General features: G+C 38.3%; 1 protein-coding gene across 1 annotated transcript in view; it reads left to right on the forward strand.

The window, feature by feature from the left end:
- Positions 1 to 12,750, forward strand: part of AFF2 (ALF transcription elongation factor 2) — a 302,951-nt gene that overhangs the window by 213,988 nt on the left and 76,213 nt on the right. Inside the window, exon 9 of the mRNA XM_064669750.1 lies at positions 7,332 to 7,369. Coding sequence (XP_064525820.1) covers positions 7,332 to 7,369 — 38 coding nt within the window. The remainder of the gene's footprint in view (positions 1 to 7,331; positions 7,370 to 12,750) is intronic.

Below are 12,750 nucleotides of genomic sequence, written 5' to 3' on the forward strand. Positions count from 1 at the left end.
GACAGTGCAATTGATTTGAGCAGGGTGCTCTCATGGAGTGTGTGCCTGCTTTACAAAATTACCAATTTCATGGCAATACTATTAAGTATAATTTTTGGAACTGTGCAATTTAGTAATTGGCTAAGTCATCTGAGCAATGTACTAAACCGGACCAAGGTCAGCAAAGAGTTATTTCATGTGGGTTTGCCTCTGTTGTCTCTGCTGCCTGCTTGTAATAGATTTAACATTCAGTGTAGATGTAGTGTTCAGTATAAATTAAAATCCTTAAAGTCTTTAGTACTGTGCAGGAAATAAATGGGCAGGATGAACAGTAGCACCATCAGTTCACTGCCACTCCTGGTACTCTGTGACTCTGCCCTTTTGCTTCTCAGGTCTAGGGAACTATTCATTTGTTTAGAGTGGAGGGAAGACTAAGGATGGTTGGACTCCCAAAGGAATGAGATAAAGGCCTTTACCACAAAGGAAAATCTAAGGGCATAAACTGCGGATAAGCTGTTTCTGAGGTGTCTGCCTGTCCTACTTTCCATTTTGGCAAAGTTATATGAACATTGCAAAATTAACAATTGGATATTACATTCTAAAAGTACACCTGGTGCATCTGTCTGTCTATCTATCTATCTATCTGTCTATATTTACACACTGTAATTATAAGACTGCAGAATATCATCCCTGTTTAGGTTAAGTTTCAGGGATACAAAGGATTATTCTCCTGCTAGAACTGGGAAACTGAAGAACACACAGGTTGTTGTGACTGTCTGCAGCTGGACAGTAAGGTCACAGGATATTCTTTGAAACAAGCCTTTTGCTGCTTATTTCTTGAAGGAGTTTAGAGAAGACTTTTTGTTTCTCTTATAAATGTTTCCTGATCTTTTCTGTGTTTCTTTTGCCTCCTCAATTTTTTAATCATGCAATTAACATGCTGAAATGCGACTATGGAGTAAACCCGACAAATAATGGATTTTTTTATTATTTATTAGCCATCTGGAGAGTTGAACCAAACACACATTTTAGAAAAATCATAAGTAAATAAGATGATGACAAATACTGAGTTTTGTTCCCAGTTAGATCCTTTATATTTTCACAATAGGATTATCATCCACTAAGCCTTGGTCATTTGTAATCAATTTGTAACAAATTATTTACTAGGAAATGATGTTTCAGACCAGAATTTCAATTTTGATTTTTTTTTCTTAAATGTGGACCATTCAGTACTATATTCCCAACTTCTTCTGTCATGAGGGATGTATCATTGTTTTCCAAATAAAACAATTCTTATGAAAAATCAGGCCAAGCTCTAGCCAGGAGTGCTGTTCTCTGCCACAGAACTCTGCAATGACCAAATCAAATAGTATTGTGGGAGCATTTAAATCTTCTTCATGAGACATTGGTTAAGATTTTTCGTTGCACACTTCCTTAATTTGATTTCCACCATTGGCCTGATGGAAAACAGGGATTTGGAAAAAATGCTGACAGAAGCCCAAATATATCTGTGGTGCTCAATTAAAAGCATTTTGCTTACATCAGGGATGAAGGTGACTCCTAAACCACAGACAGCCTGTTTTAGATTTGGTCACTTAAACTCTGTTTTTCATTTTGCCCAGCCTCCACTACAACAATTGAAATGAAATTTCCAGTGTTTCAAGTATTCCTGAGCATCTCTCTGTGAAGCCATGAAGGTTACTGCATTGCTCAAAGCAAAGATGAGGAGCTCTCTGTGGTTCACACACAGCGAGAGTTCAATGAACCGTTCTGATTTGTGGGTACCACATGCTTGGTGACTTGATGTTTCAAAAAAATGGATTTTAGCTGATCCATCCCACGTATTTGACTTTTGAAGGAAAAATGCTTATTTTCTAAAATTATAACATAAGAAGGAGAGTATCTTCTCCATTGTTTTTGGTCCTGGATGCAGTGTTGTTGGGCTTTTTGTCCTCGAGATGAGACAGAATCGAAACATCACACACAGAATCTCAAATACAAGGTTGCCAACTACATGTCAAAGGCAATTAGCAAGAAAGAAATACAATCTCCTCTGTTGACATTAGGGGACAGGTAGAGGAGAGTGTAACCAAACAAGTGAAGAAGGAAAAAAAACAAGGAACACAACACACATATTTATGAACATACTGATCTGTCAGCCCTTGGGTTTGGGCTCTCTGATTCTCAGCAGAGTCCTGGGTGGTTTGTTTGCTACACACCGTGTTCTCCTCCTCCACAGGAAGTTGTATTTAGCACTGTGTTATTACAGAATCAGAGCCCAGTGCAGTGGAGTTGGAAGGTCGTGGTTCTGGGTTTGTTACTTAGGGTCATAGATGGGGCATTGTGTATGGATAAGAGCATGGTATAACTTCCAAAACAAATAATACTCTACAAGGAGCTATAGATATATAGATATATATAACTACATATATAATTCAACTAATGTGGAAAGCATCTCTGTTTTTATTGTGTTGTTGAACTGAGTCTCTGAGGAGTCTCTTCTATACCTACAGGACAGGAGAACAGCATGGTGGATGGTAAACTTACTTGTGTAGAGTCACTTGGCTATTCACCCAGGCAGAGCTGGTTAGAAACTGGGAGATAAACCTGAGTTAGATTTGCAGCATGAAAAAAGGGAAAAAGTTGAAGCATGAAGGCCTTCCTTTTGTCAATACATTCAGTGACAGGAAGTGTCATCTGTCTTGCCCTAAGACACCCCTTGAGGCTCGGCAATTGCCTTAGGTGGCTGATCAGTGCCTCTGGATTAAGAGGGTGAGGAGGCATTTTTAAAATAATTTTTTTGTCTAATCTCAATTTCTCCAAATCAAACAATTTTCCATGAAAATCCTGGATTTTCAGTTGTGCAGTGGAAAATATTTTTTCCTTTGGATAGCAGACACTTCCTTTGTAATACTTCACCAAAAATATAATTTGCCTTTTGCAGATACCAACTATGTCACTTTTTTTTTTTTTGGGCCATCCTCTTATCAGTTCATTCTCATCAGAGTTTTGTGATGTATGAAAGTTGTGCTGACTGGAGTACTTTTTCTGGTTCATTCTATCCAAAAGCCAGTCTGCTAATTGTTAGGAATGAGGAAAAGCATGATTTTTCCCATTTTATAGTCCTTGTGCACAATCTGTAAGCAGTTTTTGCTTATTCCCATGTTTAATCTTTTGTGTAATAATTAAATACCTGCTAACAAAATAAGTTTATGGGTTAATCCACTCTGCAGAAAGCACAGGAAAGCACAATATAGCTGGTTTCTCAACTAATGGTAAAACAACTAGCACTAAAATCAGGTGTAGAGGTAGGAGTCATTCACAGCTACAAAAATCACAGTAAAACATCCCTGGGCAAATAGTCTCTGTCTTACTGCTTTCCATGTATTTTCATCTTCTTCCTTCTTATTCAACACTGGAGTCAGCTGTTGAAATAAGGTCTCAGAGAGCAGAAGCACAATTATGGAGAGGCCATAATTGTTAAAAAAAAGAAATCAGAAGAAAATTACAAATTAAAGTAGAATGATTGTCTAGTTCACACTGGCTTCCATTTTCTAATCATCCTAAATTATTTTAATGCATGTTTTCAAGCTCAAAATTAGCAAAGGTCCCATGATGTAATTCTCCTAACACCCATTGAATATTACATTATACCAGTCCAAATTCATTCCAGTCTTTTGCAGCATCATCTCTCACTCAGGGCACATATATCATGGTTTAGGGACCTTCTACCTGCTCTGTTTCTAGATAGTGCTTTTAATACACAAAGTTTAGGAATCATTGCGAAGTTAAAACCAGTTTCTTACTTGTAAAGGCCTAGATAAAAAAAATATAAGATTAAAAAAAATAACTCTTAAAACATGTTTGTCTTTGAAATACCTTAAATTAATAATCAAAAGCTTGCATGAAGTCTAAAACAAATCAAACTCAGTCATGAAGATGAGAAACAGGAATTATTAACTGAGTAGCGAGGATGATGGAGACTCAATGAGATCATTTTGTTCAAAGATTAAAGGCGATGAACACTGAAATAGTTGAGGAGGATGGCTATGAACACATCTGACTAGAGCTGCTAAATTCAGTAATGATCAAAAGTTAATTATCAAAGCACAGAGAACTACTCAACACAGACAATTTGAGTCAATAGCTAAGCAGCCCAGAAAAGAAGTAATTTGGAAGAAGTATTTTCCTATGATGAAGTTATATAAAAGACGTACATTTCAAAGAAACCTGCCTAAAACAAGATTGCATTCTTCCTGATCAGAGAAAAATAATTAGCTCTAATTGACAGACCTGCTGCACACCAAATATTTTCAAACAATATGTTTCTGCATCAAAGCTTAGTGTGTAGAGTTGCTCAATGTCACTTTGATTTTGCCTTCCTTTATCTTCCGCCACTGGGCATGCTCGTGATATCACAACAAATATGCTTTGAAAAATGAATGAGCAACACCTACAAGACAAATAAAAGCAGAAGGACAGATCCTGGATTTCTTTCTCAGATGGAATCCCTGATGTGTTCTGTGCTGTGTTTAACATCACTGTGATCCCACTCAGAGGCAAAGTGAATCATTTGTAATAGGAAATGACCAGTTGCCTAATGATCCAACATTAAACTAGGCTGGCATGTAGATTAACCTGAGCATTTGCAATGTTTTTTTACTTTTGTGTAGGCAGCTGTGTGTGTGGAGGACAGTCTCCCTCAAGCATGTGCCTTTTCTTAAAAATTAGGAAAGTGTCTTTTCCTCATAACAAAGAAAAGAAAATGTGGAAATTCTCCATTTAAAAATCTAAGGAAAGATACATGCTAGAATGTCCATGGTCCAAGAAAATACAATATATCTGTAATTTTTTACTTTCTAAAGCTGCTCCATTTCTTTCAGCGTAAACAGATGCCACCGATGTAGCTAAGTGGTCAAAAATCAAACATCCAGTTTAGACTCTGCTCTTTAATATTCTATGACTTTGACATTGGCAGTTCCCACTCCCTGAAATATCTTCATCTTCTTTAATCTTTCATGTAAACAGTTTAGTTCACACCATCATGCACATGCTCTCCAGAATATCTTCTGCTGTATTTTGTATTAAACCGACTGCATTATCATTATTTACTTGTGATCCTAGACACTCTCCACTCTTCTGTTTTCTCGTCTTCCGCTCTATTTTGATACCAGGTTTTGTGTAGTGGTTTTTGAATAATTCAGGGGGGAAAAAATTGATTTAGATGCAAGTTTCACATGCTTGAACTCAGAATTGTTATAGTCCAGCTATTTGGTATATAGTCAAGCAAAATACCACCGTAAAGTCAAAAAGAACTCCTGACGTTGTGGAAGGATGTTTATGAGCTTTAAAAATAATTTTAGTTTCCTGCAGGATGGGACTGCAACTTGGCATTTAGTGGGAGGCTTGGGAAACTGAAATGCCACTTTTGATGTGCTTTAATCCATTTAAAATGAAGCATTTGTGTGTCATTACGTGTAGTTTATGACTTAGAAAGTTTCTTAATAGTATGCTTCTGACTCTGCATTTGCGATTGGCCGCTGAAAAAGGGAGATTTTGGAGAGAATCATTGGAAGGAGGCAAAATTCACATATCTCACTATTGAGGCAGGGACCTCATTTCATCCTAGGCTTGTTTGAGACAACATAATTAGGTTTGGATCTGGAGCAGTTGTGCAATCTGAAGTTTAGCATTTCCTGAGGTTGAAGTGTTTTATTTAGCACCCCTACTGTACAATTGATATAATTGATTCCTATCATGCATTCATTGATTTATTCTTTAGATGGAAAATATAATCCAAATGAAACAAACACATTTTTCTTAGCATGCTGGGAGTCAGCCTGGAGGGTTGCTGTTGCCCCATCCAAGCTCTCATAAGCTCTCATTCTTTCTCCCAAATTCTAAGCTCATTAACAGGGATTTCCATGGATTTAAACATGGATTTTGCCTTTGCTGTCCTTGGAGACAAAAGTGCCAAAACAGCAGGTATTTTCAAAAACTAGCCCCATCACAGAGCCCAAAGGAAAACTCATTCTGGCAAAATTTGGAACTCAGTTTCAAATGGTCCCAGAGGTTTCAAAAGTTCATCGATTTTCAAAAAGGATTTAATTTGTCAAGGCTTATGTAAGCATTTTTCAGAACCACTAATATTAGCAGTTGCCGTGTAGAAACCATTTTATTTCCATCCCTAAGAATAGCAGAGGTTAAAGTTCCTCACCAAAACCCTTCTTTTAATTCTTGGTAAGCTGCATAAAAATATCTCTAAAGGTAATTAGGAACTAGAACTCTCCTTCCTATAATAGGTTTATGGATCAGTTGTCTTAATTCTACCTTTCACCACTCTCCATGCTTGTAATCTCACTAACCATCTGACTGCTTTCCACGTTTAAATCTGTTACAGTCTGGTTCTGCAAACACTAGGAGGAATTCTCCAAAAGGATAAGACAACACTAGTTTATCTGATGGTGGTATTTCCAGCCCTCTTCCTTTAAAATGTTATTTACCTAGTCTGAACAAAACCAGAGTGGGATGCAAGGTCGGTTCAGATTATATAATTATGTCACAGAAGCATTAAAAGAAAAAGTCTCCAGTAACATCTCGAGCAGCTTAACCAGTGTGATAGACTGGCGCGGCTCTGCCATCGGTGCCCCCAGCTGTGTTGCTTAGCAACATTTTAATTCAAGAAGAATCGAAGGAGATGAAATCCCCGTGGAGAGGGAAACAGAAATAAGAGGGCCGTTGACAGATGATCTGAGTTGTTTCTTCTAATATACTGTGAAGATCACTGGCTCTTTTCATGAATGATAAATGGACTGTACACAGATCAATGGGTTCAGCAATAAACTGGAACCAGGCTCCATGTCTGAGGTGGTGCAGGCCGAGAGGCCCAAAGATTTACTCATTTAGATGATTTGGAGTGTGTTTTCTCAAAGGTTTCACAAGAGGAAATTGATCTGAACATTTGGTCATTCTTTGCCCTTTTCTGTTGCTGGTGAATAAAAACTGTTTTGGAAATGGAGTCCATTCTTCCCTTTATTTTTCCTGTTGTTGTTCTTGCTCCAGATAGGGACAGATAGCTTGTGACAACGGGGCCAGACCTCAGAGCTGGAAATGAAGTAATAGCTCTGAACGAGCAGTTCCACTCGTGGCCATTAAAAATAAACAAACCACACTGGTGTCACAGGCTGGGACAGGAGCATTTCAAACCCTGAGTGCTGTCTCTCAGAGCAGCCCTCACTCCAGCTGTGGGGTGTGCGCTGCTGAAGAGCTTCCACGGGTTGATGTTTGTGGCTTGGCTGGGCTTTGGTGTGCCACTTAATGTTTTGTTTCCCCCACCCCTCTTCTTTTTGCAGGCTGCTGAAAAGACAAAATTGAGAAACATTCCTGTAAAGTAAGTTATTTTTATATCTGTTTGAAAATGCAAGTTTAATGCATTGTTTAATACAACGACTAAAAAGACTAGGACAATGAGAAGGGTGATGAAGGAGAAAATAGAGTTCATGTTGCCCCTAATCATAGCAATAAAAAAGTCAGTATCATTGAGGAAAGCTTTTGATTTCTCATGTGTCCCTAATGATTGCACTCCCCAAGTTTCATCCAGTTTCCATAAATTAATGTGTTGTCTATGAATAGCTGCCAAATGATCACAATCATACTCAATACATAGTGCTCCTAGCCTTGGGGGGGGGTGTTGTACATGCTAAAAAGATTATGATTTTTAATTGCAATCCTCTAGAAGGTCTGACAGGGGGAAATCACTAGGAATGTGCCAAATAATTTCTAGACACATGGGAATGATTTTGCACCTATGTATCAAGGCTTTGCCATCCTGTTGATTAAGGGCTCTTTCTCACTCTCTGTGTGCAGCTCTCTCACACCATACACACATGTATGGTTCTGCTCTTTACAGCAGGGCTCTGTGAAGGATGAGCAAGCTACCAGGGAGCAATTTCAAGGGCGTTTTATGAGAAGTTCTTAAATCTTAGGCCACTAGCGGCAATACTCAACCATATATCACTGAATTAAGAAAGTTGCTATATAGATGTCCTGGCTCTTTGAGAAAAGGCATTTTCAGTTAAAGCTACCAGCATCAGTTATTCTGTTTAAGTAATAAATACTCCAGTCCTAATGGGCTCTTACGTACCAATAAAAACACATATTTTTAGCTTCAGTAGGTGATCGTAGCAGTCTAACTAAGTCCAGGTAACTGTATATTCCTGTTACAGACAGAGGAAATGTTGTAATTTCGGTAGTAGTTGGCTAATCATACTGACTGTTGGACTGGAGTGGGTTTGTGTTTGTAAGAACATGCACTGAGAGACTCAGATCACTGTGTTTTAGCACACATAACAGAAGAATGCAGTTCTACTTCTCACTTGGCTTCCATCATGTATAGTCATTTACACCTTATAAAGCGAACACAAAATGTGTGTGAACACTCCTTGGAGTGATTAGGCAATATGTCAGATGACCATAAATCACTCTCTCTTTATGTTTCATTCAGTCTGATAAAAATTAGAAATAGGATCCAACAGAGACCTGATAGCACATGAAACTTGTAATAAGACAAGGGACCTTTGTTGCCTATAGGGCTAGTTCAAATTCAGTGCAAGCTGAATTAAAGTCATTGTTAGCTGGTGGTTGTTTAATAGAGAGTGAAATGAGCTGTGTTCTCACCTCACATTATACAGGATCCAGGAGTTGCAAGGTGATGAAAGTCATGGGGAACAACTCCAAAATAATCATTTATCATTCATTCACTTTTTTATATATTCTGAGTCAAATTCTCAAGAATGACTCAAGTGAATTGAATTTCCCCCTATATAACAGACACATTGAGCGTTGCAGTTTTTAAACAGCATGCATGTGACACTGATGCCCAATTAATCCACCAGAAAGATTTGAGAGTTTGGGGAAAAGGATGATTTAGGTTAAATAATTTTTTACACAACTTGAGTAACTGTAACATTTTGAAATGGAAGAAGGCCAGATGGACAGTCTCGCTCTTTCCACCTACATGTGTGTGTTTCACCCTGTCATGTTTCTCCCAACTGGTTGTTTAACTTTTCTTTGACTATGTTCATGGTGGCAGCTACAATTAGTACCCTAGGGAATCCATTATACATATTAATTACACTCTGTATAACAAAGTAGCTGAAAAATCTGCCTAGTTTTTCCAGTGACATGTAACTATTTACGGTACCTGTATACAATTAGGATTTTATGCTAAAATATTAGCTCTCAGGGCAAAGAAAAATTAGTGTCTTTAAGATACCAGTAGTAGCCATGGATTGCATTTATATAAGCATCACAGCCACACTTAGTACAGCTCAGACTTGGCTAGCTTTTAGTCACTGCTTTTGTAGCTCTCAAATGTCAAGGAGAATTTCACTTGAATTTTAATGTTCTTCAGTATGCAAAATAAAGTTAGTAGCTTCCATTGTCATAAGGGCTGAAAGCTGTACAGATTCCTTCTACCATATGTGACTTATCACATACATTTTTAAAAACACATTTTTGTTATTAAGACATATGTGATAGTACACTTCTGCAAATGTGAATTGCTTTTGGCTAAAAGCCATGCACTAATAAGTAGAGTTGAATCTAACTGCACTTGACATCTGCTACAATATATATTTTTTTTACATATATAAATATATACATATAAAATATTCGCAGTTGTCATTAGCATAAAAAAATGTCCTTGTTTTTACCTTATGCTGACATAGTTCTTGTGTCCCAAAACTGGAAGCAGAAGTTACTCCCTTTTAAGTACTATAGTTTATATAAAGTCCTTGGACACAACCTAATAGTGCCACCATTTAACATAGTAGTTCAGAAGCATGATGAAGATTTCTGTAGAAATGGTCTTTTTACTTTTCATTGCTCAGTTTATTAATGTTGCTGGTATAATGTTTGGTAGGAAGTTTACTGTTCTTTTATGTTCTCTTCAATCCCTCCAGCACTAACCACTTATGAAGGGAAAAAAACAAGGAAGTTTTCTTTTTACAGTTCAGTAAAGCAGCCAAGCAGCTGGTTTCTTAACGTCCAAGTGTCTGTTGGTGCTTAGACTAACTGGTGTGAACTTCCTGATGGCCAAAGTAGGTGCAGGTGGCACTTGGCTCCTTCAGAAGGCTCGATCTCAATTCCATGTTGCTCAGAGCACTGCAAGGCACAAGACATCCATAGAACTCATCTTTATGTATTGGTAGCATCATCTGACATAATATTGCTATAAATAAGCACACAGTAAATAGCTGAGAAGTCTCTATGTCTGCAGAACTGATTTCTTTTGGTGGAAATAGTGCAGTTAATTTTTTCGAAAGACCCTCTTCTGTCTTTATGTGGCACCAAGGTAGCCCCCATAACTGCAGGATCCATTATATTTACCTTATATACGCTCTTCTGCCCTTGTTATGTAAGGAGCACTTGCTTTCTCCCGTGGTTTTATCCATATTTACGTTGAGAGTCTGTGGCAGAAAAAGAATTTCCTGTATGTAAAGCCCTAGATGCTTTCTTACTTACATGCTGGTCCTTATCATGCTATTCCTATCCCTGAGTCTGAAAGAGGTAACATGACTTAAACAATTTCACTCTGTGGAGGGTTTATGATTTCTAAAGAATTGTTGCATGAGAAATGGTTTTGAATTAGGATGCGTTCAGAGGAATTAATCTTTTATATACCCTGTGATTTGATGGAATAGGGGGAGAACAGTGATATCATTAAAAACCTGTAGTAGCTTTGTTCTGGAACCAACTGATGATCACTCTTCCCAGATCTTTTTCCAGACTTGTGTAGACAATGGGACCCCACATCAGCATAAAGCCTAGAGGAATCATGTTTGTGTTGACTTGGACCCCATCACTTGTCTTTTACCAGTGGGTTGAGCTGCAGGATCCTCTCATATCTAGGTCCAGTCAGGGTTAGTCCACAGGCTCAAGTAAAAATACACTTGGCTTGGCAGTCTCTACATAAACGTGGACTGAGGATCAACCAAATTGTATGGTATTGAGCATCATAGTGTGTGAAAAAATACTGCCTTTTTTTTGTTTTAAACCCTTTTCCTCATATATTCACTGGAATCTGCCCAAGAAGTTTTTGTTGCACAGAAAAGCAAATGATTAGTCACTGTTCTTCATTCCTCATATTACATCCCTCTGTTGTATAAACCAAGGATTCTTCCTGCTCAAAAGCCACTAATAATGCTGATTTCCCTCCAGCTGTGTGAGCCCACCAGTGAGCTAATACAGACACAAGGCAAGTCCCTCTGCAGTTGGGAAATGTCTGCTAGTTGGGTAGAGACAGTGGTTAGGAAGATAAACAGGTTCTTTTCAGATTTTCCTTATGAAGAGATGAGTTGTTTGCATAGCAAACAACAGTCCTGAGTAAGGACTGGATATAATGTCATGCTGAACAAATGTCTCAGATTACAGTCCTTTATGAAAATGGCCAGATGGATTTCTTGGGAAAATGTGGACAGGTGAAAGAATGATTTGGCTAAAACTGATGTCATCCAACACCTTGAAATACAAGGGGTTTGTAAGAAATAAAGTAAACTTTTTAAATGGAAAATGAATGCTTTTAAAGGTGTAGTCATGTACTCCATGAAATTCTGTAGAGCTGTAGGAATATTGGAAGTGACTTCTTGCTTCAGGGAAGAAAACATTGCCTTCCTTGAGTGTCCTTTATACTCCCTTCTTTTATAGTCCCTTTTAAAATCTTCAATAGAAAGTATATGGCATTTCCCCAAACACCTGCATATGCTTAAATTTGCTGTAGTTCTAATGACTTCCAGATACATGTTTTGGGATTACAGCTTGTGTTAAAATCCTGCTGCTTTTTATATTTTCAAAATATATTTGTTTTTCATCAGCCAGAAGTTTGTTAACCAGCAAGATTTCTGGTGTTTATTGTCTTTTCCTGCCATAAAATTCATCTTCTCCTCATAAGGGCATCTGACTTGACTTGGTATGGTTTTCTGTCCCAACCATCATTGGAAATGCAATCCATTAACATTTGATATCTTGACATTTCAATTGACCTCTCATTTGCAAAGCGCAGTGGTATTTTTCGTGGCCTTTTCATCCTTGATTATACATGGAATAGGAGTGCCTGTTTCTACTGACTGCACTTTAGAAATGTCTTTGTTTTACCAGCTGGAGTGGCACCTGGTCTATCCTCCCTGGATAGACCTTATTCTGCATGGAAGGTCTGAGGTCTAAGCAAGTCATGCAGAGCCAAAGGATTTTCTTATTGACTCACTAAGCGGGAGGGCGAGCAGGTCAGACTCCGAGGGTCAGTTAATGTATGCTGTAATAGCAGTAACCATAAACAGATCTTTTGCTCCCACTGGCAAAAATGCAGGCCAGTGGGACAGGTCTGGAAGTTGGTTTGTTTTTAGCCTGTCAGATCAGACACTTATACCCAGTAGAGGTACGAAAGGGACAAAGTACTCTTGGCACACACGCTCAGCTCTTCCGCTGCAGGGTATCTCCTGTATTTAAAAAGAGGTGAAAAAAGTGTGTCATGTCTAGGTTAAAAAAGCCTCCCATTCATAGATAATTGTATGGGAGGATGACCATATATACATATGCTGTATGTGAAGGAGGGTCAATTTAAATTGGATGTAAGGAAGAAGTTTTTTGTAGTGAGGGTGGTGAAACTGGCACAGGTTGCCCAGAGAGGGTGTAGGTGCCCCATCCCTGGAAACACTCAAGGTTAGGTTGGAGGGGGCTCAGAGCAACCTGATCTGATTGAAGATGACCCTGCTC

The sequence above is a fragment of the Pseudopipra pipra genome, chromosome 13, assembly GCF_036250125.1.
Source record: "Pseudopipra pipra isolate bDixPip1 chromosome 13, bDixPip1.hap1, whole genome shotgun sequence".
In the NCBI taxonomy this organism is placed as follows: Eukaryota; Metazoa; Chordata; class Aves; order Passeriformes; family Pipridae; genus Pseudopipra; species Pseudopipra pipra.